Consider the following 26,480-nt stretch of genomic DNA (forward strand, 5'->3'; position numbering starts at 1 on the left):
ATAAATAGATGTTCAACTTAAAAGATAAGTAAAATGAATTTATCTGATAATAATACAAAACTGATTCTAACTTTGGCATCAGAGTGTCTTCCACACACCAAATCATGATCTTTCACAATCCAAATGTCACCTTATAAACATTTTTTATAAGGTTTAAAGTTCATTAATAAAATAAAAAGTTAAAACTTAAAAGAAAAAAATTATAAAAGTTAAAAAATGAAGTTATTTAAATTCACTAAAAATAAAATAAAATATTTTATTATTTTTATGGTAATAAATTATTATTATTGTAATAATAATAAAAGAAAATATAGGATTATGTTTGTTATTATTATTCCGTAAAGTGTCATAAATATGATTAACTTAGTGATATTAAGCAGTATTTTTGCATAAATATAGGATAGGAGCTCAACTCTTGTGAACACAACTTCCTTCCTCAATCTTTGGCAGCACTCAGTCTTACCTTACTCCTCTCACTTGAAAATGGCAGAAAGAACACTTCCCTCTGGTTTCGATCACGCCACGCCAAAAACCGAGCCATACGAAAATGTTGCACCCATAGTGTCTTCTTACAATGAACGCATACGTCCGGTTCTTGATGCTCTTGATAACCTGAGGCGCCTCAACATCATGAAAGAAGGGATACAGCTTCCAACCATAGTGGTTGTTGGTCATCAATCTTCTGGAAAGTCCAGTGTCCTAGAATCTCTGGCTGGAATCAGCTTACCCCGTGGACAAGGTATCTGCACAAGGGTACCCTTGGTTATAAGGCTCAAAAACCACTCAGTTCCGAAACCTGAGTTGGAGCTGGAGTATAATGACAAACATGTGCCCACGGATGAGGATCACGTCTCTGAAGCCATTTGTGATGCGACGGATGAACTTGCTGGGCATGGGAATGGAATTTCCAACACCCCATTAACTCTTATAGTGAAGAAGAATGGTGTTCCTGATCTCACTTTGATTGATCTTCCTGGCATTACTCGAGTGGCTATTAAAGGTCAAGCTAAAGATATATATGACCAGATTGTTAATATTATTATGGAGTACATAAGGCCCCAGGAGAGCATTATTCTCAATGTTTTACCTGCCACTGATGATTTCCCTACTTGTGAGTCTATTACGATGTCACAGAGTGTTGACAAAACGGGAGAGAGGACTCTTGCTGTTGTCACAAAAGTTGATCTGTGGCCGCAGGGACTGCATGAGAAGATAACTGCTGATGATGTGAACATCGGTCTTGGTTATGTGTGTGTAAGAAATCGCATTGGAGAGGAGTCCTACGAAGAAGCTCGAGAAGAAGAAGCCAAATTATTCAACACAAACGCGCTTTTGTCCAACATTGACAAGTCCATTGTTGGCATTCCGGCTTTGGCAGAGAAGCTGGTTCAGATTCAAGCGGTTAGTATTTCTAAATTATTGCCGGAGATTGTTAAGAAGATCAATGACAAGCTTGCTTCTCAGCTTTCCAAGCTGGAAAAATTTCCCAGAAAACTTACTTCCTTGGTTGATGTTATCTCTGCATTCATGCATATCTTTGGGTTGGCAAGAGAGTCCCTCAGTAAGATTCTTCTGAGAGGAGAATTTGACGAGTACCCTGATGACAAACAAATGCATTGCACTGCTCGCCTTGTTGAAATGCTGGATCAGTACTCTAATGATCTTCGCAAGGGCTCTGAAAGTGATGCCGAGAATAAGTTTTTGATGGAAGAAATTAGGGTGCTGGAAGAAACCAAGCGAATTGGACTCCCGAACTTTATCCCACGCACTGCTTTTCTTACTCGTTTAGGACATAAAGTGAAAGCTATTTCATGCATGTCAATTGAGTTCATTGACAAGTTGTGGGACTATCTTGAGGAAGTGGTGATGGCTGTTCTGAAACATCACTCAGAACACTATCACCAACTTCAGACCTGTACAAAACTAGTTGGGCGGAAGCTTATTGATAAGATGAAGGAAAAATCTATGAAATATATGAAAGAGGTTTTGGAAATGGAGAAGCTAACTGATTACACTTGCAGTCCTGAATACACAATGGAGTATAATAAACTAATTGCCAACCGGCATAATTTGGTGGAGAGAGTTAATGCAATCTCTCCTCAGATATATGCTAATGCTTCTGGAGTAATTAAGGTTGCAGCCACTTCTCCGATAAATGTTGGTTTTGGGGAAATTCAGGTTAGTCATCTGAGCCAGTACATAACTTTGCTTCCGCAAGCGTTTGACTTGAAAGTGAGACTAGCAGCATACTGGAAGATTGTGCTTGAGAGACTGATTGACAACACTGCTAAGCATATGCAATTCAGCATTTTCAATCTTTTGAACGAGGATGTTGGGTATGAGGTTTTGAAGGATATGGTGTCTTCTAGTGGAGGTGGAATAGAGAGATTGTTTGAGGAAACTCCTTCTGTTTCTGTGAAGCGTGACGAGCTTAATAGGAGCATTAAGGTTCTCAAAGAAAGCAAGGAAGTGATGGCTAGCATAATTGACAAAATTTCTACAAATGGTAATTAGAATTGAGAATGTGTCTTTTTTTTTTTTATGTTTGTGACTTTGTTATGTTTGCTGCATATTAAGGTTTTAAAGTAGGTGTCGTTTAGTATTAATATAAATAGATATGTAGGTTGTAGGTTGGCGTATGTCCTAGTTGTATAACTTGTACTGTGAGGATGGCACTTGAGGGAGATTCACATGGATGTGTTGAGGTTTTATCCTTGTTCTTGGAAATTCCTAAAGTGTTTTGCTGCAAAATGACTGACTTGAACTTCTGTTTGTCTTCTAAGAGTATCCCTCCCTCAGAAGATGGAGGCCTGAAGGTTACACTGCCTTGAAAATAATATATGATTAGTATTTACATAACAAAACAAAAAATTTGACCCCAAATGTAAACATAAATATTGTATTTACATAACAAAACGGTTGACATAATATGTTGTCCCACGCACGAGCTGTCACTTTCGACGTGAGGCGGTGTGTTAGAGATCCCCCAGTGGGTGCAAACCTCACTCCATGAGCCGGTTTTATGGGATTGAGTTAGGCTTAAAATCCACTTCGTAACATATTTACATAACAAAACAAAAACAAACCTGATTGAAAGCATTGCATAAAGAGTAAACAACTGTAATGATCATTAACATTGACTCTACCTAATTGGGTTAATAAACTTTTCTTTTTTAATCTCTTTTTGTTTTTCAAAATTTAAGACAAAATGAACCTTTGTATGTGGCCACCCGTAATGAGAAGGTTCATACCAATTACCAAAAACATTTCTATCCGTAAGAAACACAATACATTATTATGGTTAACATTGGGTAAGAATTAAGCTTTTACATTATTTTGTGTGTGTAATGCTGGTAGTAGTAAGAGAATCAATCAGAAAACTATATACCACGAGGGAAACCAAAAGTATTTACTAAAGTCAAAATGGCTAAGGAAAAAATAAAGACGGAATATCATAGAAAGCTTTTAACTCATCGTGTAAGGAATAAAGATGCAACCAAATTTTATGATTCAGTGATGGCTTTATTTGTAGCAATATGTTTGTACACTACTAAATAGAAACAAAAATAAAGTATTATAAAGGTGACACAAAGGAAAAATATTCTCGTACTCCTTTGGAAAGACCTCTGCAGAAAGCAGAAAACTGCTTAAGTGGAAATGGAAGGTTATATGCATATGTAAAGATAACTCTGGCTGGTTGATGATAAAAAATTTCAAGGCCTAAAGATATGGAGCAACCAGTGCTAACGGGTAAGTGTGTATCCGAGTTGTTGACAGGGGTAGCTAACTATTGTCAACTGAACAATAATCCTCAATATTACTACTAGTGTGAGTATTACTAGCAGATGCTGAGCTGAATGTATGAGTTGATGAATTCTGGCTCTGGTTTACACTCAAACTCTGCTTTGATCGATGTTCATTGAGATCCCTTAAGGCTTTGAACCTTAAATCTTCACTGTAGGTACTTGGTTCTGGGATTGCATCAGGAATATCTAAATGTCCTTCAAGCATATTCACCACCTCAGACATTGTAGGCCTAAGTGATAGAGAAACATTTGTGCACAGAAGAGCTATTCTGACCACCTTTTCTACTTCTGTTTTATTAAGGTCTGGTCCCAACCTTTCATCAACAAGCCCCACTAATTTCTTAGCTTGATTTAATTGACATGCCTGCAAATATCAATTATTGTTTATCTTCAAAGGATGAGGTAACTTTTAATAAGTATTGAAAAAAAGAATGAAGGGTTTATAATTAAAAAATACAGCAAGGGGCTTTAAGCATACCCAATCCAAAAGACAAGTACTTCCATCGTCTGGTAAATAATTGTTATTGTTTTTCCCACTAACAATTTCTAATGCTAGAACTCCAAAACTGTAAACATCGGCTTTGTATGTAAGATGGCCCCATAATGCATATTCTGGTGCCATATACCCTCTACGAGAAAAAAAAAATGAAAAAGGAAATTTAGGTAACGGCAAATATTATTTAGAGATTTATGTATGATTAGTGCAAAGGCAACCTACATGGTTCCAGCAACTCGGGTGCTGATATGGGTCTTCTCTGCTTCATCAAGCCTAGCCAAGCCAAAGTCAGATATTTTTGGATTCAAATCGCCATCGAGTAACACATTAGAAGCCTTGATATCTCTGTGTACTATCTTGAATCTTGACTCATCATGGAGAAATGCTAGACCCTTTGCTATGCCAATGCAAATCCTAAACCTTGTGGGCCAATCCAATTTAAGCTGACGGTTCTCACTACCTACAAAGATCAAGGGGCCTTACAAACATATTGCCGAAATCCATTCTAGAGGGCATAGAGAAATATATGTAAAAATCAGATTTATTCAAGCAGAGCTTCTTGTATGACCTCATATGATCAAGAAATTCATGGACAAGTAATGACTAACCAAATAAAGCTCGGGCAAGGCTGTTATTTTCCATGTACTCATATACCAACAAAAGTTGTTCCCCTTCAGCACAATATCCATGAAGCTTTACGAGGTTGGGGTGTTGCACACAAGATATCAAGCCTATTTCATTTATAAATTCACGATTTCCCTGCCGTGATTGTGATGACAATTGCTTGACCGCTATAAAAGTACCATCTAGCAATTCACCCTGCATTGTCGCATCCAGGTTACCAGAAACCTAGTATGCCAGGCATAAACAGAAAAATTCCATTTAAATAAATAAAAAACAATATGGAAGTTATCTAAAAACCTTGTATACGGGACCAAAACCGCCTTCTCCAATCTTATTAGCAGAAGAGAAGTCATTGGTGGCAGCTCTGATATGCTCCAAGCTAAAATTGCCTGCCTGAATATCTCCATCTTTTGCACCTGGCCATGTAAGCCATGCAAAATTTGTATTAGTCAGTAGTTATCTATATTCCAATAGTAAACAAAAGCCTCAAAGTTATCATCTCTGCAGAAATAAAATAATGATTGAAAACAATATAATTAGTTTGTGCAAGCTTTTATTCTCACTCCCCTATGGATATTTCGTAGAATACAGTTTTCAAAGTATAAGACTCCACCTTCTTTCTTTTGCAGTTTCCCTCTGAAAAAGCCTTTCCACTTCCACCAAATGAGTCCAGATAAAAATAGCACTGAGCATAGAGCACCGGCTACGATGGCAATGATTATCGAACGATCAACTTTCTTTTCTCCATTTGAGCAAATTCTAGAATCTGTTCAAAGAACAAGGTATCACACTGAATTTTATTCAGCACTAGCCATCATATTCATAAGATCGCTTCAAACAACTAAAAAGTCATCCCATTCATAAGATTGCTGTCAGTTCAGTACTAAATTGTGTAGTATAGCCTTCAATTAATATCTGTAGAAATGATATTGAGAGTATGACCAATGCTTACCTAAGAAGTGATAAGAAACAGACATTGCATTTGATCTTTACTAGAAAGATCAAGAAAGCCATGTGAAGAGTTCTATTTAAAAAACAGAAAAGAGCATACCAAATATAAAAATGAAAGTAGAACTACTATTTCATGACGTTCATTTTTCTTTAAGGGCATTCTGTTTTCAATAGTATCAGAGTAATATACTCTAGAGAAGTGAAGTTAGACTTAGACATCATAAACAGTGATGATGACACCCTTCATTAAATCTAATAAGTTTACACTCATCTTGCCATGGGGTAGTATTCACCTGAAACCACAGATATAGCTGATACAAGTGGACCATAAACTCCAACATCAGGAATTCTAGTCGTTCCTTTTCCAGCCCAGTAGAATCTGATCTCCAAGATATTATTTGTGATTCCGATATTGTGTATTGGCAGTACCAGTGGTTTTTCAGTAACATTTGTCTCATTCTCTATATTAAAATTTTTGCGAGCCCTTCTTCCCTGAGACAAAGTCAACGCATTATTAATTCATATTCTGGAAATTAAAGCAAAATTCACTAGATAAATTGGTTACCTGAACATAGATATCAAATATGCGCTTCCCAAGACTTTTATATGTTTTATCATTTGTAAACTTTATTTCAGCAAAGTGAAGGTTTACAGTATAGTTCCCATTTGCCATGCAGTTGTGGAAATAAGTAAGTGTAATTGGAGATACACGCGCCGTTTTGTATAATTCTGGCATATTTGAAGATGGCAGAGATACAATGTAACGTACGTTCTGGGACTCAAAATCATCCATGAAGTCCCCGGTGCTACTAAATCCCCAGTGATCATCATTACTGTAGAAATAAGTTGCAGCGCCACCCTGAACATCTTCGTCTCCCACATAAAGGTTTTCTCCTTTATCATCTTTAACACTTACATCCTTCCCACCGCAGTTAACATGTAAACAACTTGAAACTGAAAGTTGGTTCAGAAATTAAAACAGTGCGAGAGTTTTTTTTAACTACTACTAACTGTACAAAGTTTCATATGCAATTTAACATAACAGTGTCATACAAAGCAAAAAGTTATTTTGCTACTATGCATTTATTTTGATTTGAATATTGCTACATATTAACACACATATCACCTTATATGTTACAATCTTCATCATTTGATTATGCAACATTTGATATATAAGGGGTAATGATATTTTAAATAATAGAGAATAATTTAGTCAAGTACAATAAGATTTTTTTTAATACAGAGGATATTTAACATCTTTAAATCATTAAATAATTACGTCATAAAATATATTTTCATAGTTGGTAGATGGCTGAGAATAAAAACAATAAGTGAACTGCCAGCACCGATGGCTTGATAACTGATAATAATATAACTTACAGCGTGAACAGCTGAAATTCTTGGAGCAAGGAACATACTCCTCTCTGTCAGTTTCAAATACAGTTTAATTAGTATGTACTGTTGGAATAAAGAAGTTTGAAGGCTTCTAGCAAGTACTAATATATCCTTTGACAAACATTTCTTCCATACATTCTCCTCGATCAAATTTTTGTGAGACATTATAAAATACATTCATTACTAAATTATGTCTTAGAAAGACACTGTCAAAGAATGTATTGTTTGCATTTTCTAGGAAATTTTATACCAATATCCACTGATTTATTACTTTATCATTTTCTCATTAATTAAAGTGGAAATAAATAATGATGTCAAAAATAATGGTCAGAGCTAGCATAGTGCTTGCTTGTTATATGGCAGTTAAATTCTTCCAAATAAATCATTTTTCAATTGCTTCTTCTCTCCAAAACTAGAGAAGGGGATCTTACAACTTATTCTTTCGAATCGAGCTTCTGAACAGATTCAGATTCAAGTTCCTACTAAAGGAAACAATCAGAAACAAATTTCAGTTTAAAAAAATATCAGCTTGAAAAATATAAAGGAAATTCCATTAAAAATGTTTTCACTTACATGCCATCCTTACAAGAAGTTTCGTCTTGCCAAGTAAAGTTGTTATATGATAGATCACTGTGTCCAACACAATATGAGAGCTTTTGTCAAATAAACCATAAATTGAAAACCAAACATGCTTATAATTATGTACTCCCACTAAAAAATGAAATTTAAAGCATTCAAGACCAGTTATGATAAATATCTTCTAGTATCCAACATATATTAAAATGCCATCATGGGTTCCCACACCCTCTTTCAACCTTTTCCAAAAACTAATATATAAAAGATCAGAGGAGAAGAAATACTGCAGAGGAGACAATACGTTGCATTTGCTGTTTATTCATGCCCTTAGAGGAGATTCAACAGTATGGCTTTGTATTTATAAGATAACTTCCTTAAATGTAGTTAATTCCTTTGTACACACAAATGACATCAGTAACAAAAGCCTAAAATGATAAAGAAAAAAGAATCTTGCTTTATAATATTTTCATGTATCTGGAATAACCCAGACGAAGCTAAAAAGGAATAAAGGGACCCTGGCTGCATCATCCTCTTTATGATGAAGACCAATGATGATGCCCATCATGATAATTCTGACATTTTTTGGCATGCTAACCAGAGATTACTTCCGTCCCAGTTTTTCTCAGTGCTTTTCTATTCTGATTCCACAAGCATTGATTATGAAACCATTTACAATTCAATAATATACTACATTTTTTATGCAATTAACACTAAATTTTTACAAGTTTGTTCTGACATTTTATTAGAACTCCCTAATTATAATATTTTATCTGTATTTCAATTTCTTAAAAAGATTGTTGTTGATATTGAAATATTGTCTTTTATTGTTAAAACTCATAGTTCTTAATTTTAAGACCTCCATTATATTATATAAACTTGTTCCAATAATGTTTTTATAAGATTTGAGTTTTAGACTTAAGTTACTTTATAAGATCTCTATATTAGAGATGTTCTAAGCGTAAAAAAGAAATAGAAGTCCTATTGCCCAATAAAGTACAACTTCACATTGGACATACTAAGTTCTTTCAAATACCATTTGAGATTTAGATGAGTGAGTTCAGGTTTCTCTCTATAGGGAATTTGAGTGGGAGTGTTTTCCTTTCAACAAGCTCTTATTAAGTAGATTTAGTAAATCACATCTAAATTTAAAGTATGAATTACTTCTAGAATAAAGATGAATCAACCGGGAATTGTCTATATTTTGACTATTGCTAGAAAATAATCTCATCATGATTTTGAGAGTTAAAACCTTAATTGCAGAAAATTAATATAGATAAAGAATTTTGAACTACAAGAAACTTACATGCTACTTCCATCCTTCAGGATTGAATTGGGTATATTGCCACTAAGCATGTTACCTGTTAGGTAGCTAACAGAAGCAATGCCAAACTGTTTAATTCATTGTGTCAATTGAACATAAAAACAATTATTTAGTTTCATTATAAAAAACTACGTACATTACATGATTATGGAATCATGAAAATTGGTTGAAAATTATCTAGTAGAAAAATAGCTTTCAAATGCATCACAAGTTCTTATCCCTTTTGTTTTAAGTTAAAATTTAAGTGTCAATATACATTAGAGTAAGATGCTTACATAAATCTCAGACGCCTTGCACTTACAATTGATGAAATTTCCCCAACGAGCTTGTTAAAACTGACATCCCTATCATAAATTTTTTTAAATATAGAATTTCAATTTTAATGAGGCAATGTCCTTTTACACGAAACATGTAATCATACAATTTGTAAAGCAAGTCAATAACAAATACAGTGCCAATTCATAAATCTTAATACACTGGAGATTCGTAACTTTTTTCCTGTCTCTCCTGACAAATAGGTTTGCAGTTTATGTATTTAGAGAATAAATAATTCTGAACCTTTAACACATCAAGCACATAGATTTACACTAATATTGCCTGGTACAGTTGCTCAACTTCGGATTCTAAAGTTGCAACCATGAATACTTAGCTCATTCTCATCTAGATATTTGCAATGTATTTGCCCTTTTGCTTTACTGTATTCAAATATGTATTGTTTAGAATTCAGTTAGCAGAAAATCTTTTCCTCTGTTTTTACTTTTTAATGCAGATGTAGATATGACTTATTATGTATGTTTCTAACTCAAACCTTTGATTAGTATGCTAGACAGGGGTGGATGCGCATTATGGATTATGGGAGCAATTGGTCCCACAAGAATTTATATTTTATCTGTTAACATAAAAAAAAGTACCCCATTAAAATTTATATTTTACCTCATATTATAACTATGGTGAAAGGTCAAACATAATATCATATTCAGTATAAGACATTCCTCCAGCATTTACGAGGGAGGTTAAGTTACTCTCTTGATCCCAGTCACAGAAAAAAAGGATTTGACTATGAACCTGGACATGGATCAGCCTGTGTCACTGCCAACATAAGGAGAGAGATCATTTTTTCGTAACTACTCCCAAAACACCATCTCAGAGGTGCACAATGCTAGCTCAAGCAATGGAGCATCATTGTAGGTACTCCCCACTGCTCGCTTCTGCACATGGTGCACCCATTCTTCACCTTCATCCATTCATGAATCAGGTCAGTCCTAACTTGGATTGAACACTATGCATGAAGAGAATAGAAGTATCAAACACCTAACTTGGTTATTGACTGGCTTTCATTTTCTATTCTTGATTCTTTTTTAACAATGTTAAAATTGTTAACATGTCATAGGTTATGAGAACATATACGCACGGCGTAACTTAAGTCCTTTTTCTCTGGTCATCCTTAAACAATACTAACCTCTTAAAGAATTAATTATACGATCTCAATATGCAAAATGATTTCATAAAATTAGGTGTAAACTTTTTGTGCATTGAGCAGCAGAAGACTTACTCTACCATCATTTGTCCGGAAAGATAAACTAAAGTAGTCTATTCTTATCAATACAGACATGCGGAATAAACATGTTATAGGTATAGAATCTTCGCACGCTTACTTACAGAACCGCCAAATTCCTCATTGTCCAGACGTATGAAGGTATAACACCAGATAAGTTACAACTCCTTAGAACCCTTAAACACAAAATTGAGTTGCGTTAAATTTCAGACTAATGGTTAAAAGAATATGTATTCCCATTTAAGAAACAAAATATGAGAAAATATTATCACTTGTAGACTTACAATATACTCAACTTTTCCATGTTTTCCAGATGTGGAAAGACCTGGGCAGGACTTTCTATATCACTGATTCTTCTGCATAAATATGCGTTACCATGAGCTAGAATATAAATATGATAGATAAAGTGAAGCACAAAATGTACCATGATTCGTAGGACTAAAAGAAAGATACACTCACAGCATAACTAAGTTCTTCAAGAGAGAGATATTTGATGGGAAGGGTCCCTCTAGTCCACTTGCATACATTTCTCTTCATAGATTTTACATTGGTAAGAGTATGGAGTTAGAAATAATATAAGATTTAATATTTTGCAAAAGAACCGTCAAATCATTTAAGAAAGAAAGGATTAGAATCTCACAATCTTTGGAGAAGTTGCCAGCTCGGTATGAAACTAGGTATTGTTCCAGTAAAATTGTTATCATTTATTCTACTGCAATGTGATAATGAATTGTATGCATGAGATGCGGTGTATGAGTTAAGTAGTTGGATTATATTTAAGGAGAAGGAACAAATATCAAAGCTTACAAGTCAGTCAAATTTTGTAGTCCAGCAAATGTAAGTGGTAAGTTCCCAGTCAATTGATTGGAGGACAGAACCCTTCAGTGTTAAATTGCAGATAAAAAATCATAAGAAAACATGATATCTTACAAGAGAAAGTAAAAATAATAGTAATTATATTAAAAAATGAAAACAAGAAAAGGAATTGTTGTCTTACAATGTCTGCAAGTTAATTAGTTTCCCAAGCTCCGGTGGAACAGCACCAGAAAATTGGTTTCCTTCAAGCATCCTAATTGACAAGACAAATGAAGAGATTAGTAAGGATGATAAACCACATACTACCACAATAACACCTTTAAAGTATACCTCATTCTTTAGGATTTAAATAAACTCTTTAGGATTTAAATAAACATGATAAGAGTATGTAATATGAAATAATATAGGAATGAATTGAATTAAAACTTGGAACATACAGGTATGTAAGAGAGGTAAAATTTCCTAGATGCTTTGGAATTTCCCCAGATAAGCGATTCACAAGAAGAGAACTGCACACAGTTTTATGTAATAGGTAAGTAATATAAAATAAGAATGGCAGAACGAAAAGTTTGCAGTAGTTGGAAAAGACTCGAACTAACATTGAAGTTAATTTCATTGAAGCCCATTCCTCTGGAATCGAACCGGTGAAGCAATTGTAAGCAAAATCTCTGCCCACAGAATAAATTTTTTTGGAAATATTAAGATAAAAGAGTCACTGAACTATTTAAAATGTTTATAACGGGAATGAAACAAAAAAAGTTGTAAAAAACCATTACAATTTATTTTAACAAAGAAACAATGATTAACTTATTTAAGTTGGTCATACACTTCTCGGAGAAAAGGTAGCTTGGCCAGTTGAGGTGGGAGTGTGCCAGGTAGACTAAGGCGCTTGAGAGTCCTAAAACATTGAAACATTGTTCATCAGGGCGAAAAGAGAAACTTGAGATTTCCTTGAGGATTTGCATAACTGGATGAGGAAATTTAAGAGATAATATCATGAACACACTTAATTCAAGAACTTTAGAAAAGAGAAATAAACTAATTTCGTAGTCATACATCTTCACAACATGACAGACAGCATTGTCTTCAAAACTGCAGTCACAACCAATGCTTCTCTCTGATTCAGCTGGTGGCTCTTGCGTTAGTCCAACCATTTCAATACTGCATGAATCAGCATCAAATTTCCAATATTTCGAACCCATCGCACTCGCAATTTCTCTGAGGGCAACAACTAAATGACAACATAAACATGGAAGCATAAGCATTTGTAGTTGTAAACAACAGTAATTGGAATGTGAATCTAATATCAGCTTGAAAACTTCCAACCCAAAGGGAAATACTGTTTCAATGTTCATATAATTAAGAAAATAAAAGTGGATAGATAGAAATATTAATAAAAATATCACTCATAAATTATTCCTTTTAAATCATGAGCAACTACAACAAGAAGTTACTGAAATACGCTGAACTAAAACTTCAGAAGCTCCAATCCGTAGTGTTTCATATCTACAAAGATGAAACTAAAGATACCTTCTTCTTGGGGTACTTTTGATGCAGAAACTCTCAGCAATTGGAAGCAACTTAGAGCAATAAAAAGGAAGATAAAGAAATTGACAGCTCTCATGTTGCTCTGAGGGGTGAAAAAGAAGCACTAGATTGGCTAAGCTTTAACCTCTATGAGTCAAGGCTGACTTTTCCTCAAACTGCAGCTAATATCGTAGGTGCAATAATTGAGTTGAAGGAACCTAACTCAAGTTGGACAATGAAGATGATGCATCTGAACATGGAACTGTGCAAGTCTAAGACCCTGCCACTTTATTAATTACGTGTTTGATTTTTTCAGATGGTACATAAATTTGAAATCTTTGTTAAACTTTATGCATTAAACGAATGAGTACTTCTATACTTCCTCCATTCTAAATTATCTTTTCCTACGTATGATTTAAGAAAAACAAAAAATACATATACGTTTTTATACAATTTTATTAAATACTCACACTTTCAACAAATACGAAGAATAAAGTAACTATTATAATTGAACAATTAGTATATTAATTTATATAAGAAGATACTAAAAATTTAATAATGCAATGTAAAAAATATTTATTTTCGAGTGAATTTTAAAAAGCAAAAAATATGTATAATTTGGAACCTAACTTGTATCATAAAGGCATAATGAATGAATATGAAACATTAAAGTTAATTAAAGTTAGGAAATAAAAACCTTATTTTGTTTGAGTTTTGAAAACGGATTTGAAAAAGTGCAGAATGATGGTGTACTCTCAAGGATTGAATGATCCCAACTATGTCAGTACTAATCTAACTATATGTGTTTGAGCGTATTAATTAAAACGTGTATTAATATTAGTTAAATCATACAAAAATTAGATAATATGATTGTTAATTGGGATGTACGTTTTAATCAATGTCCATTAGTAAAAGAGTCTATCAGATATTATAAATAGTCACAACAATCAAGATAAATATACATTATTATTATAATATTAACATATTATTATTATGTAATACTTATTAGTTGGTTCTCTACTTTACACAATATTGAATATGAGATATGTTTGAGTATTTTAACCTATTTTGTTATTAATGTGTTATTGTATTATTATTATTATTATTTTTCGTTAAACTCCTAACTTTGTTAATTTGATTTTTCTCTCAAGTGTGTTTTTTTAAAAAATTATATTTTTTAAAAATTGTCACATTCTTAATTTTTTTGGGCGAGTGACTTATATGAGTATATAGAGTGAGTTGTAGATCTTTTGCATCAAAAAGCCTTCTAAATAGAACATAACAAGTAAAACAAACAATTTGTTATAATAGTAACTATGTAAATAAGAGTTATTATTAATATACTTAAACTTAAATAATGTTAAAGCATATATATATATGTGGAAAAGACTCATACCTAAGAAAACGTTTGATAATCTTCAAAGGTGAGTTGAAATTGTACATTACATACAAATAGACAAATTGAGCAAAATATAAGTGAAAAAAAATCACAAACCTATCCTTAAAGGTTTGGTTGAAAATGGTTTTAAGTTTTCTTGGTCATTGATGAACATCTCTTAGATGTTTTCTTCTTCTTCTCAAATCATGTTTGGTGAATTGAAAAGTTAAGTAATAACTTTAGCATGTATGTATGTTATGCTTCATTAATTAAGAAATCTAAACAATAATTTAATATGATACCATGAAGAAATGGAGCACAATAAACACGGTGTGTGTACTTAACATTTATTTTCCCCAAAAATGACTACTTAAAATAAAGATTAAATTTAATCAAGACATCTAATATTGACATATAAAAGAGACATTTGGATGAAATGTTTATAATAAAAGTATGCGCTCAACTAAAGATTATTTTATACATATATTAATTGACATGTATTTTAGTGAAAGCAAGTTTGAATATTTAAAACATGAATTAACTTTTTATTATTTTTTTTGAATTATAAAAATGAAAATATAAATGATAAGAAACTGAAAAAATATTATATTAATCTTATTTTTTAAATAAAGATACTACTATAAGTGTATAAACAGGAATTCAGACTCTATTATAAATATTACTTCATATCGAAATATTATATTTTATTTAAAAACATGCATTGTTGGAAAGTAATGTTGCCCGTGTAATTATTTATATTGGTTAAAAAAATTTAAATTAAAATAACTCAAATAATATATAATGTTTATTTAAAAAATATAAATTTACTATTTTATATATTAAGATCGAAATATTAAAGTTATTTAATTACAAAGCTTTGATAAATAAATTGATAATTGGTAAAAAATAAATAAAATAATAAATTATATTAAAATAAGATTTAAATACAAATTTCGTTTTTGGTTTCATCATTTCTAAATACGGTTTTTAATGTACATTTAAAAAATTGAATCTAACCCTATAAAGGTAAAGTTGTTGTATTATATATAATTGTCATTATTATTATTATTTTATGTTTTTCGTGAGAGTAGAGATAAACTTCTGAAATAGATCGTTCAATCACCATTTTCTAGTTCATCGCTTCTGTAGTTTCAACTTCAACTTCAAATTCTCAGGGAAGCGAATTCAGTTAATTTCAAATCTCAAATCCGAATCAAAATTTGGAAGTGAGATTCGCGATGGAGCGGCTTCAGCGAATGTTCGCAGGTGCAGGTGGAGCGCTGGGGCACCCTCCCCCAGATTCCCCAACTCTCGATTCCTCCGAGCAGGTCTACATCTCCTCACTCGCGCTCCTCAAGATGCTTAAGCACGGTAGTTAAAGCTATAAAGTTTGCGTTTTTAACCAATTGAGTCAACGGGTGCCCGATTTCAAAATTAGGGTTTTCGTGTTTTTGTAATCACAGGGAGGGCTGGGGTTCCCATGGAGGTGATGGGTTTGATGCTGGGAGAGTTCGTGGACGAGTACACTGTTCGTGTGGTTGATGTCTTCGCAATGCCGCAGAGTGGCACTGGTGTTAGCGTTGAAGCCGTTGATCATGTTTTTCAGACTAATATGCTTGATATGCTCAAACAAACTGGACGGTATTTTATTTATTTATTTATTTTGTAATATTTCATGTAGCACAAACACGGAAACTGATACGTCAACACAGAGATATACGCATAATCTCTAAAATGTAGGAAAAATGTAGAAGAAGGATACAAATTTATATATTATATAATTATGAATTATATAAATTGACAATAAAGATTTACATACACAAGTATGTTCCAGTTGGAATTTTTTCATGACTAAGTTAATAAGTTTGATATTTTAGAAAATTAATGTATTTTTTCTTTTTAAAATTGTGTTAGAACCGTTTTTGAATTGACACTCCCTACAAGTATCATACGAGTGATACAAGTATCATACGAGTGATACAAGTATCATACGAGTGATACAAGTATCATACGAGTGATACGAGTATCCGACACTGACATGCTATTTAAGAGGAGTGTCCGAGCTTGTGTGATGTTTGGTTTATGAATTCATTGATGTTGGTTTCTTGTGTTGCAGACCAGAGATGGTTGTCGGCTGGTACCATTCGCATCCTGGATTTGGCTGCTGGCTCTCTGGTGTTGATATCAATACACAACAGGTTCAGCTCCATTTCTTTCTTGTATACGTTCTTTGGTTAATTCATGTATTTCCTTATATTGTTTTTGCATCTACCATTCCATTCAAAGGATCTGTGTGGTGGATGATGTTAGTATGTTTCGATTTTAATGATTTTTCTTAGTTTTTCACATCATGGATTAGACATGGATGCTGTACTTTTATGGAGGGTCGCAAGGTTTAAGTGGATCTCGTGGTTTGAATAGACTTCACGTTGTTGTTTTTCTTTCTTCCCTAGTTTCATGTCTTTTTGTTGAAAACTCTTTGGAATTTGGTTACTCGCTCATTTTTAGGAAGAATTCAAGAATGGTATGGAATGTGCAATAGTGAAGAGAACAACATACCATACCATCCAACTTGGGGAAGTCACCTCACTAGCCTCAAATTATGTCTACTATGATATTTACCTATTACGAATCTTATTTAAATTGCTAATGTGGCTTTGATCTTTGCTAGTTTTTGATTAATTAAGTTGATGCCTAAACTATATGCCTAGATTCTGTTAGAAGATGATGACATATGAACTATTCTCTGGGCTTGCTTGGCAGAAAGAGTACTATAAGATGAGTTTGAATAATTCGAGGAGTAAATTATATGCAATTTAAATAATTAACCAAAATTTCTAGTTAAATATATTTTCAGGGTTGATATTGCTATATTACTCTGATTTTCGAGAGATCTGGGATTCATTAATCAAACATCTTAGATTAGATTTTGATGTTCGTTAAAAATCAATAATTGTTTGTTAGTATAAAGCTTGCTTTGATTTCCCGAATAGTGAATATGGTGCGGCTAATTTTCATATAAAAGGTTTCTTGAGCTATTAGTGGAAGCAAACCATTTTTTTGTTAATTGAAAACAGTGTCATGATATGCACTTCCAAGTGCCAACTGTTGTCTACTTAAAATTTAAATTGTAAGTAATTGAAATTTCCAGCCAGGCCAGCCATTTACAGTTAAATTCTGAATTAGTAGTGACTTTTTTTTCTTCTTATTAGTATGGTGCTGCTGATTAGTATGAGTAACTTGCTCTTCTATGGTTTTTCATACAGAGTTTTGAGGCTTTGAATCAGCGTGCAGTGGCTGTGGTTGTAGATCCAATACAAAGTGTTAAAGGCAAAGTGGTTATTGATGCTTTTCGATTGATCAATCCACAGACTATGATGCTTGGTCAAGAGCCAAGGCAGACAACATCTAATCTGGGACATCTGAATAAACCATCTATTCAAGTGTGTTACCAAAGCCCTTTTTTATGTGTATACTATTTTTTCTTTCTTTCTTTTGGAAGCACTTGTTCTGCTTTTTTTAACTGTTAGTGACCTATATTAATTGCCACTCTTTAGGCATTGATCCATGGGTTGAACCGGCATTACTACTCCATAGCCATTAACTACCGGAAAAATGAACTTGAAGAGAAGATGTTGCTTAATCTCCACAAGAAGAAATGGACTGATGGTTTGACACTTCAACATTTTGATACACATTCCAAAACTAATGAACAGACTGTACAGGTAATGTAATGATTCAAAGTGTAAGGTAGATTTGTACTCATCTGATTACTCATAATAAAATCCCTGCATGTATTTTGTTTATCCTACTTTTAAGATTTAAAAATCTGCCTAATATCGTGATAAGAAACTAACTGGTATTGAAATAGATATTGAATTTTATTCTCTGGAACTGGCACCGATATGCCAAAGTACGGAAGACACTAATAACAGTTAATACAGTACACACCACTCTGTCCAAGATACTGAGAGCTTGTCTCTCCCTTTCCCAATTTTCTCTACTGTCTACCCCCCCTTTTTCCTCCTACCCTTCCTATTTCTGCTTTCGCTTGGCAGTTTATACTTGTCCCCTAATAGACATTAGAACTGCAAATTACAGCTAAAACCGCTAGCAAATTGCTATAAAACTGTCTTACTTCAGAACTTTATTTCTGGTTCTATATTCTTCCATTGAACCTGTCTACTTGAGACTCAACAAAGGATTGCCAACCATGGTTGGTTGGAAACATCTAAAACTGCTTTCTGGAAATCCTCCCAAGTTTGCTGGTGCGTTGAGAACTCTCACCATTGATACCAGGTCACTGTATTCCTTTCTATGGCCATCACAGCCTGCAATTTTTTCTCACATGACATCCCTTTCAAGTTGAAATATCGCTCCACTCGAGTTGTCCAACCATACACATCTTCCCCTTCAAAAATAGGTATCTCTAACTTCCTCCACCTATCTAACCTTAAACCACCCCTCATTATGGGTGCCAGTCGTGTCGCCTTGACATATTGTTTAGCTTTCATTGCTGGTCCTTTCCTCCTTCAGTGTGCGAATTTCTCATACAGCAGTCTGCAAGTCAGTCAATTGTTCCACGTTTCTTTTGATGGTGTCCCTCATGCCCATTAAGCCTTCAAACCGCCTCTCCAACACCTCCACCATTGCGTCCATGTGCCGAGTCGTCACCATCAGTGGTCCCTAGAACTGGTTGCTCTGATACTAGTTGATTAGAGACCAACTGTTATAAAAATAGATATGGAATCTTATTCTCTGGAACTGGCATCGATATGCCAAAGTACACAAGACACTAATAACAATTAATACAGTAAACACCACTCATTCCAAGATACGAGAGCTTGGTCTCTCCCTTTCCCAATTTTCTCTACTGTCTGCCCCCCTTTTTTCCTCCTACCCTCCCTATTTCTTCTCTTGATTGATAACTGCCTAACGACAGCAGTTATGCTTGTCCTCTAATAAACATTAGAACTGCAAATACTGCCAATGGCTTAAAAACAACAACAAATTGCTATAAAACTGTCTTACTGCAGAACTTTATTTCTGGTTCTCCTCTTATAATGTTTACTTATAAGAGGTCTAACATATCGTTAGCAGAATAAATACTGATAAATCTCAATTAAATTGCATGCAGGAAATGCTGAGCTTAGCTATCAAATATAACAAGGCTGTTCAAGAGGAAGATGAGCTGCCTCCAGAAAAGCTTGCAATAGCTAATGTTGGAAGGCAAGATGCGAAGAAGCACCTTGAAGAGCACGTCTCAAATTTGATGTCTTCCAACATCGTTCAAACTCTCGGAATGATGCTTGATACTGTTGTCTTTTAGAGTTGTTATTTTGGACCTTCTGGTTTCTCTACTCTAGCATGGTAAGGATGCAAATTGAGTTGTTAAAATTCCTATTTCCTAATCCTTCTCAAACAATATTTGAAGACACTAGACAGTTATATTCTTTGGACGAGCTGAAAAGGTCAAGAAAGTAAAACTCCGCGCATAGTTTGTGTGGTGTCTCCCTAAGTATTACTTACTGGGTATCTTTAATGTTATTGCTGGATTTATCTTCTATAAAATTTGTCAAAACAAAAATTTCAATTATGTTTTAAAATACTATAAGAAGCAGTTAACATTACGTAAACACATTGAAATATACATTTTGTAGTCTATAAATGCAAGATCTACATTAAGCTCCACATATCGACAATTAGATTACATGCAGTATTATTTTAGCTCTGCTACAATGCTGGTCGTACAGCTATTGTGGAGAGGTTTTGTAGCCACGCTGTGGTACTTTCTTAAAAGTAGCCAATATGAGATCGATGTAGAGTGGAAATTGAGCCAAGCCAAAAAGTGTCACTGGCAGGCATGTCACGGCATAGACAGGGAATGCAGCAGATTTGAGTTTGCCCTTTAGGATAAAGAAATGACCAGCACAGAAACAGACCATCATAGAGGTAATGGACATGAACAACGATGTCAAACCCACTATAAGCTTCCTGGGAAGACTTCTACCGAAGTCACGCTCTTGATACCGAGATGTGAGTATTGAGAGGAAAATCACCAGTGAGGTGACAGAACAGCAAAGAGCATTGAGAGATGAGATAGCAAAGGCTTTAAACTCTGGCCTGTATTCAAGAGTTGAGGAGCCGGTTTCATCTTTGAACTCACCGGGAACGATGGTGGATGTGGAAAATGCTACTGTGGCTATCAGTGCTGCTACCAAAGAGCAAGATTCAGAGGTTTTTTTTAGCCATTGTTCACCACTCTCGAGAAGGTCCCTGTGAGTCTCGCTGAAGATATCTCTTGGTGTCTTGTTTTTATTGTTGTACCGACTAAAGAAATGAGGTTGCATCGATTCCTTGACGAACTGTATCACAGCACCAGTGGGAGAGCAAGTAGTTTCAATAACCAAATAATGTAAATCATTTTACAGGGATAATAGTTGAATTCAAATTAACGCACCTTAATATCAATAACATAATGAGGACTTGTTAGGGTAAATAATTCAATAAAAAAATTATTTCACACTTGTCTAATAAGAATTTAATTAATCTTTGATCGAGAGACTTATTAGAATAAGTTAAAAAGGAATCTTAGTAAGATGATAGAATTATAAAATTTATAGAAATAAGTTTAAATAAAACCCTATAGAAACCCATAAATCTCTACTATAATATTGAATAAGCTCTTCTAAACTCTCATAATCCATTTTTGTAGATAATTACGTAAACAACACGTTTGATAATTATATTTTTTAGTGGATGTTATTTGTAGTATTAAAATTTAACTCAACTTCCTCGCTCATCTTATATAATTTATTTCAACATTATCTGAATTATCTCCATTTATGTTCTCGCATAAAAATTGTGTCCCCTTTGAGTTAACAAATTAAAAACAAGTAAGTTAAAATGCGTAATCATATGTAAACTTACCAGGTACCACTTGATTTCCCCATGCATTTGCAGCGCTTCGCCAGGAATGAGCCAAGGTTTATACTCTCCAAGCTTGGCTGCCAAGTGCAATGCACTGTTTCCCTCGCTATCCACTTTCCCAAATATACTCTCTTTCACATTTTTCTTCTTCACCAATAACTCATATAAGTGGATTTGCCTGTTCTCTGCTGCCAATAGCACTATATTTTTCTTATTGAAATCCATATCATTAACAGCTACAGGAAACAAGTCCATGATTTTCACTACCATTTCTGTCACACCGTTCTTTGCAGCTATTAATATCGGTGTCTCACACATCTTCTTTTCTTTTATGTTAACCTTCTCCTCCACTGCGCATAAAACTAAACCAAATAATGATAAATAATTATAACCAACACTATCTAAATATATGATTAAATATCCTCTTCCTTTTTATCTTTCTATTTAACGTACTCTTATGACGGAAAACTTCTTCATACTAGAATTTGGACTCTTTAGGCTAGGACTTGTACCCTCTTGGTCAAATTAATCATAAGAGTATTTTGAATAAAAAAAAAATCTTAAATAGGAGTAACAATGTAGAAACAAGTGACAAAACAATGACTCCCCTCTGAACTAATCTATATGAAAAAATTATAACGCATTAATCGAGTTGTTCAACTCTCAGCCTGTTTGATTCTGCATTGGAAGAGGCTGTAGATGCATGTGCGTGAATCATGTGAAAATTTGAAAAAGTAAATATAAGCTTAAGCAGAATCATACACAGTAATAATGTTATACCATTCTTTTGTTGCTTGGGTTCTCCTTTGGTGGTGAGATGTTGCTGCTCTTCTGTGATACCAGCCAAAGTAACATTACCCTCCTCATCAAAACTATAAGGGTCTTTACGTTGATCTTCATTCTCCAATATTTTCACTGGTATGCTGCCCTCGTCATCATACTCATACATGCTAGCTCCATTCAGAAGTTCATCCATTATTTGAGCTGACCACACGTGCTTTTCCTTCTTCCCACGTATCTTCTTTATCTTCGATGACCCTTTTGTAGTTTCATTAGCAGAAACATTGTCACGTTATTACTAGAAAAAAAAAAGGTGCTATACATTCATGAACTGCAAAATTAAATGTTTTTCTTATATATAAGTAGAAAAAATGACATTCTTTCCAGTGATTTTTTTATACTTATAAGCTATTAAATATATTTTTATAAAATATTCAAAGATTAATAAGATAATTTGTAAGAGTTAATCCATTAAGGATTGATTTATAATTGTTATCAATTTTTGGCAAAAATGTAAATAGCCATAGTTGCATGATATCACCTTATATACTTGACCATCAGTGCCTGATTGATGTATGGGTAGCATTTTTTAATAAATTTTTTTTCTTTTAATTCATCTATTATAACTGGTGTGTGGTTTTTATTTGTAATAATTTTAATTAAATTTAGTCTTATGGTTTTATATACAAGGACTTAACTGCAACAGAACACAAAATTAGAAGACTATATTTATAGCAAATAGTAAAATAAAAGGATCAAAACTGCATATTAATCATAAGATATGAGAGTGACAAGAATACTGCTCACAATGGAAGAATGAAAGCAAATGAGATTGAGAGGAATATGTACTAGACAAGTCAAAATATGAATAAGATCTTAATAAGTTTTTTAACCTGAAAGTGAGAGGAATACATTAAACTTATTAGACAACATATCATGTACGAATTAATGATAAATCAAAATTAAAACAGCCAAGTCAAAATCTCAATATACTAATTAAATTCATAATCCCTTAACTTCCAATTATGAAAAATCCAAGTTATTTGGAGACTATAAATACTATCATCTGCTCTAAATATGTTCATGGAGACATACCTGTTCCCAAGATAACCGACATTATCACAAATACAAACTTGAATAAACCTACACAGCTTTGGTATTTGACAGGATGTGGCCAACTGCTGGTTTCAGATCCTAAACAATTGATATTAAGGTTAATGAAATCTCTGCTAACTCATAACTCTTAGTTCATATTTTTTCAATTTGCTTATAAAATAAACTTTTTCTTTTGGGTCCAAATATGGTGCGTGGAAAGCAGACGTATAAGAATTTTAGTAGCCAATTTAGTGATCACCTGGAGATTTTGTTTCCGCTCCATTATTTGTAGCAGTTTTTTTCGATGCTTCGAGGTCTCTTTCTGTTCCAATTTGATCATTATGCGCCAACTTTCTACGTAAAAATTGTGCCAAGGGCTCGATCACTGGATACACGGAAAACGAATCAAATCATTGTTACAGTACGAACTAGAGGTTATTAAATGATGTTCAAGTCGAAGTTTTCAGCAATAAATTTCTCTAAAATTACCTATATGTTGCAAATAATAGTAAGAATACCGTGGGTGTATTTAGTCTACTTTGCCTATACATTATTCTAACAAAAATACTTTTAAAAACAGGGATTGATTTATTCGTTATCTAAAAAGAGAGAGAATTTATATTTTTTACATACCAACTAAGGCGAACTTTTTTGCCACCCTCAAAAGCTCCCTACGTGTCTCGTAATTTTCTGGATAACTGGGTGCTTCTTTGAGTTCCTTCACGATTATAGCTTCCAAATAAACAACACGTATATACATTATGATTCTCCATATATATACAGAGTGAAATTTCATATTAATAATTTACCATTATAAACAATTTTTTCAAACCATCCCAAGCGGTCACCACTCTTGAAAACAGAAGGCTTATTTGCCAGGAGATGAAGAGGAGTTAACCCACTCTGGTTCACTGAGTTTACAAGATCTCCGTATAAATGAATTATTTGGAATGCCAAATCTGTCAAATAAATTACTCATCAGCTAAAACTAATAAATCACACATTCATACATCAGAAAGTTCAATTATTATTAGATTCAAAGAAAGTTTACCAAAATAATCTCCGGCAATGGCAGAATGAAGAATTGTGTCCCCATCAGTTCTTCTACAGTTGCTGTAGTAGTTGAGAGGCTGTGGGTGGTTGTTGTTAGAGAGATAGTGAAGAAAAAGGAAAGCTTCTTTTCTGCCATGCAGAGCAGCCAGAAAGAGAGGGGTCTCGCCATCAACGTTGCGCATACACAGCAACGAAGCCTCAGCGGAAGCAATGTACTCGCACATTTGCACGCTCCCCATCGAAGCCGCGAAGTGCAAGGCCGTGTTTTTTCTCTGGTTCTGAATTCTCAGTGCCTCTTTACGCTTACCCTCTTCCTCCTTGGAGCAAATAAGCTCCACCAGTTCTCGCACGACGTCGTATTGGCTGTCGGTGACGGCGACATGCAATGCAGTGTCACCTGTCCTCGTTATTCTGGCCGTGTGAGCCGTCTTGTCCTCCTCGTACGTTCTCACCACTTCCCCCCACTCACCTTTCATGCAAAATTGGAACAAACGCTTGCTTTCTTTTTCTGTTTCCTCACTCGCCCTACCATCTTCCCTTTCGGCCATCATCACATCACCTATTATTACTTTCTCTCTTCTCAAATCTAGACCTAGCCACAACTATATATATCATATATGTGTGTGTGGAATGTAGGGGCTGCTATTTTTTTCTTTATCTCTTTTTTGGCTTTCATATCAAGTTATTCCAACACAAAGTGACGAATTCACCACTGCGCAAAATGTCAACTAACTTTCCTCTTCATTTCCCCCCAGTTTGAAGCAGACAGAATATGGCAAGTTATAATAATCACTTTGGACTACAAAACTGGGAGAGAGTGAGAGAGGTGAATTAATTTACTTGCGTTTTTAGATTATATTCATAATTTTGATGCAAATTAATAATGAAAAAAATGACAGTTATAGCAGTTGTTCATTTTTTCTATCTATACTAAAAAAAATGGTAAACTACGATGTGATTGTGGTGAGTATCGGTGCTGTGTTTCCTCTCCAAGCAAAGTGATGAATTTACTTTGTGGAACGTGCCACTAACTTTTCTCTTTCTTTACCCCTCATACACACACCGCGTGGGTTTGGAGAACTGTTCTTAGCTGTGCAAAAGGACGCAGGAGGAGGGGTAATTCCAAAAATAAAATGAAAAAATTACACTCATTAATTTCAACTGTGAAGTCAAATTCTAATATTCTTAAGGTTTAAATCTGTATAAAACTTACCGAACGGAGGGTGAGAAAGACGAAATTCATGATTCTATCTAACCTAACCTTCTTTCTGATGGAATAACTTGAAGTGGAAGCAAGCATGAAAAATCGCGGCGCTGGTCAATTAAGAAGCATGTGTTAGTAGTATAAAAAGTGGTCCCTTTAATACAAAAGATAGAACTGGAAAGAGCAAACAAGCGTTTGTCCAAGATTTACAAGAAAGGAAAAGAAAGTGGTTGAGAGGTAGAAGAAGGACAAGAAAGTTCACACTGGCAGAATAACGAGGACAGGTGAAACTGGATTACATGTAGCGCCACACCGATGGTCAAGATTCCGTCGTGCAGCAACTTGTGGCACTGATTTGTTCTCATCAACGGAAAGAGGCTTTGGGAATTCAGAATGAGAGAGGGAATATGGCTTTGCACTTCGCAACGTTCAGTGCATTGCTTCTGCTGAGGCTTAGATGTTGAGTGTTCGCAACGTTGATGGTGAGAACCCTCTTTTTCTCGCTGCACTTCACCACAGATAAAAGAAGCTTTTCTGTGCCTCACGACAGATAAAAGAAGCTTCACGACAGATAAATGATAATTAATTTTAGTAACATTTTATCAAGTTGTGAATACATAAATGTTACTAAAAACTTTTAATAACATCTAGTTATAGTAAGAATGTTCCTAAACAATTTGGTAATAACATTTATTTAATAAAAGAATAATATATATAAACATGTCACTAAGTAAATATTAGCCACAGGGATCCGAAGGCTTCAAACTACTATTCAATAAGTCAATTATCTCTAATATAATATGAATCCTAATGAATTTATAAAAATTAATATTATTTATCTTTCATTATATTATTAACAATGACTCTATTGATAACATTTTGTTTATTTTTCACGACGACTGAGTTTATTTAATAATTTTAATATGAACTTTTATATAAATTTAATACGTTGTAATTATTAATACATCTGACA

The 26,480-nt window shown here is 33.9% G+C and overlaps 4 protein-coding genes across 8 annotated transcripts; 2 read left to right on the plus strand and 2 right to left on the minus strand.

Moving 5' to 3' along the window:
* The first annotated feature begins 425 nt into the window (after positions 1–425).
* LOC137832441 (dynamin-related protein 4C-like) lies at positions 426–2,741 on the plus strand. Its single transcript, XM_068640609.1, has one exon. It carries the CDS (start codon positions 484–486, stop codon positions 2,512–2,514), a length of 2,031 nt encoding a protein of 676 aa, XP_068496710.1. The 5' UTR covers positions 426–483; the 3' UTR covers positions 2,515–2,741.
* A 737-nt stretch (positions 2,742–3,478) lies between these two features.
* Positions 3,479–13,458, minus strand: LOC137832440 (probable LRR receptor-like serine/threonine-protein kinase RFK1). Of its 5 annotated transcripts, none has more exons than XM_068640604.1 (24): positions 13,071–13,458; positions 12,597–12,771; positions 12,367–12,438; positions 12,140–12,208; positions 11,978–12,049; positions 11,722–11,793; positions 11,532–11,603; positions 11,365–11,436; positions 11,184–11,255; positions 11,009–11,080; positions 10,829–10,900; positions 9,445–9,513; positions 9,152–9,217; positions 7,846–7,902; positions 7,704–7,751; positions 7,258–7,301; positions 6,443–6,831; positions 6,171–6,369; positions 5,540–5,692; positions 5,224–5,342; positions 4,911–5,121; positions 4,525–4,762; positions 4,285–4,435; positions 3,479–4,170 (listed from the first exon to the last, which is right to left on the minus strand). In XM_068640604.1, exons 1-24 carry the CDS (start codon positions 13,162–13,164, stop codon positions 3,784–3,786), a joined length of 3,045 nt encoding a protein of 1,014 aa, XP_068496705.1. In that variant the 5' UTR covers positions 13,165–13,458; the 3' UTR covers positions 3,479–3,783. The 5 variants fall into 5 exon arrangements, with proteins under 5 accessions (XP_068496705.1, XP_068496704.1, XP_068496707.1 ...); XM_068640603.1 differs by having other exon boundaries at positions 7,704–7,754; XM_068640606.1 differs by having other exon boundaries at positions 7,704–7,754; positions 12,367–12,507; positions 13,071–13,325.
* Positions 13,459–15,498: 2,040 nt separating this feature from the next.
* Positions 15,499–19,963, plus strand: LOC137832446 (26S proteasome non-ATPase regulatory subunit 14 homolog). The gene is made up of 6 exons (XM_068640614.1): positions 15,499–15,816; positions 15,909–16,086; positions 16,562–16,643; positions 17,712–17,888; positions 18,003–18,170; positions 19,583–19,963. The coding sequence occupies exons 1-6, from the start codon at positions 15,684–15,686 to the stop codon at positions 19,772–19,774; spliced, it is 930 nt and encodes a 309-aa protein (XP_068496715.1). The 5' UTR covers positions 15,499–15,683; the 3' UTR covers positions 19,775–19,963.
* An 84-nt stretch (positions 19,964–20,047) lies between these two features.
* LOC137832444 (uncharacterized) lies at positions 20,048–26,011 on the minus strand. Its single transcript, XM_068640612.1, has 10 exons — positions 25,770–26,011; positions 25,565–25,617; positions 24,302–25,110; positions 24,060–24,209; positions 23,884–23,982; positions 23,510–23,635; positions 23,251–23,349; positions 22,156–22,413; positions 21,376–21,737; positions 20,048–20,810 (listed from the first exon to the last, which is right to left on the minus strand). The coding sequence occupies exons 3-10, from the start codon at positions 24,852–24,854 to the stop codon at positions 20,199–20,201; spliced, it is 2,259 nt and encodes a 752-aa protein (XP_068496713.1). The 5' UTR covers positions 24,855–25,110; positions 25,565–25,617; positions 25,770–26,011; the 3' UTR covers positions 20,048–20,198.
* Positions 26,012–26,480: the final 469 nt, after the last annotated feature.

Source organism: Phaseolus vulgaris, chromosome 6, assembly GCF_000499845.2.
Source record: "Phaseolus vulgaris cultivar G19833 chromosome 6, P. vulgaris v2.0, whole genome shotgun sequence".
Taxonomy (NCBI): Eukaryota; Viridiplantae; Streptophyta; class Magnoliopsida; order Fabales; family Fabaceae; genus Phaseolus; species Phaseolus vulgaris.

Coding starts and splice junctions, on each gene's coding strand:
- LOC137832441 (XM_068640609.1), top strand. CDS start 484: ATGGCAGAAAGAACACTTCCCTCTGGTTTCGATCACGCCACGCCAAAA.
- LOC137832440 (XM_068640603.1), bottom strand. CDS start 13,164: ATGAGAGCTGTCAATTTCTTTATCTTCCTTTTTATTGCTCTAAGTTGC. Junction 11,256..11,364: donor TGGCAACTTCTCCAAAGATT/GTGAGATTCTAA, acceptor AAATCTATGAAG/AGAAATGTATGCAAGTGGAC. Junction 4,171..4,284: donor GTACTTGTCTTTTGGATTGG/GTATGCTTAAAG, acceptor TGATATTTGCAG/GCATGTCAATTAAATCAAGC.
- LOC137832446 (XM_068640614.1), top strand. CDS start 15,684: ATGGAGCGGCTTCAGCGAATGTTCGCAGGTGCAGGTGGAGCGCTGGGG. Junction 16,644..17,711: donor TTGATATCAATACACAACAG/GTTCAGCTCCAT, acceptor TTTTTCATACAG/AGTTTTGAGGCTTTGAATCA. Junction 18,171..19,582: donor CTAATGAACAGACTGTACAG/GTAATGTAATGA, acceptor AATTGCATGCAG/GAAATGCTGAGCTTAGCTAT.
- LOC137832444 (XM_068640612.1), bottom strand. CDS start 24,854: ATGATGGCCGAAAGGGAAGATGGTAGGGCGAGTGAGGAAACAGAAAAA. Junction 24,210..24,301: donor CATTGCCGGAGATTATTTTG/GTAAACTTTCTT, acceptor TTTATTTGACAG/ATTTGGCATTCCAAATAATT. Junction 22,414..23,250: donor GTCGGTTATCTTGGGAACAG/GTATGTCTCCAT, acceptor AAACTACAAAAG/GGTCATCGAAGATAAAGAAG.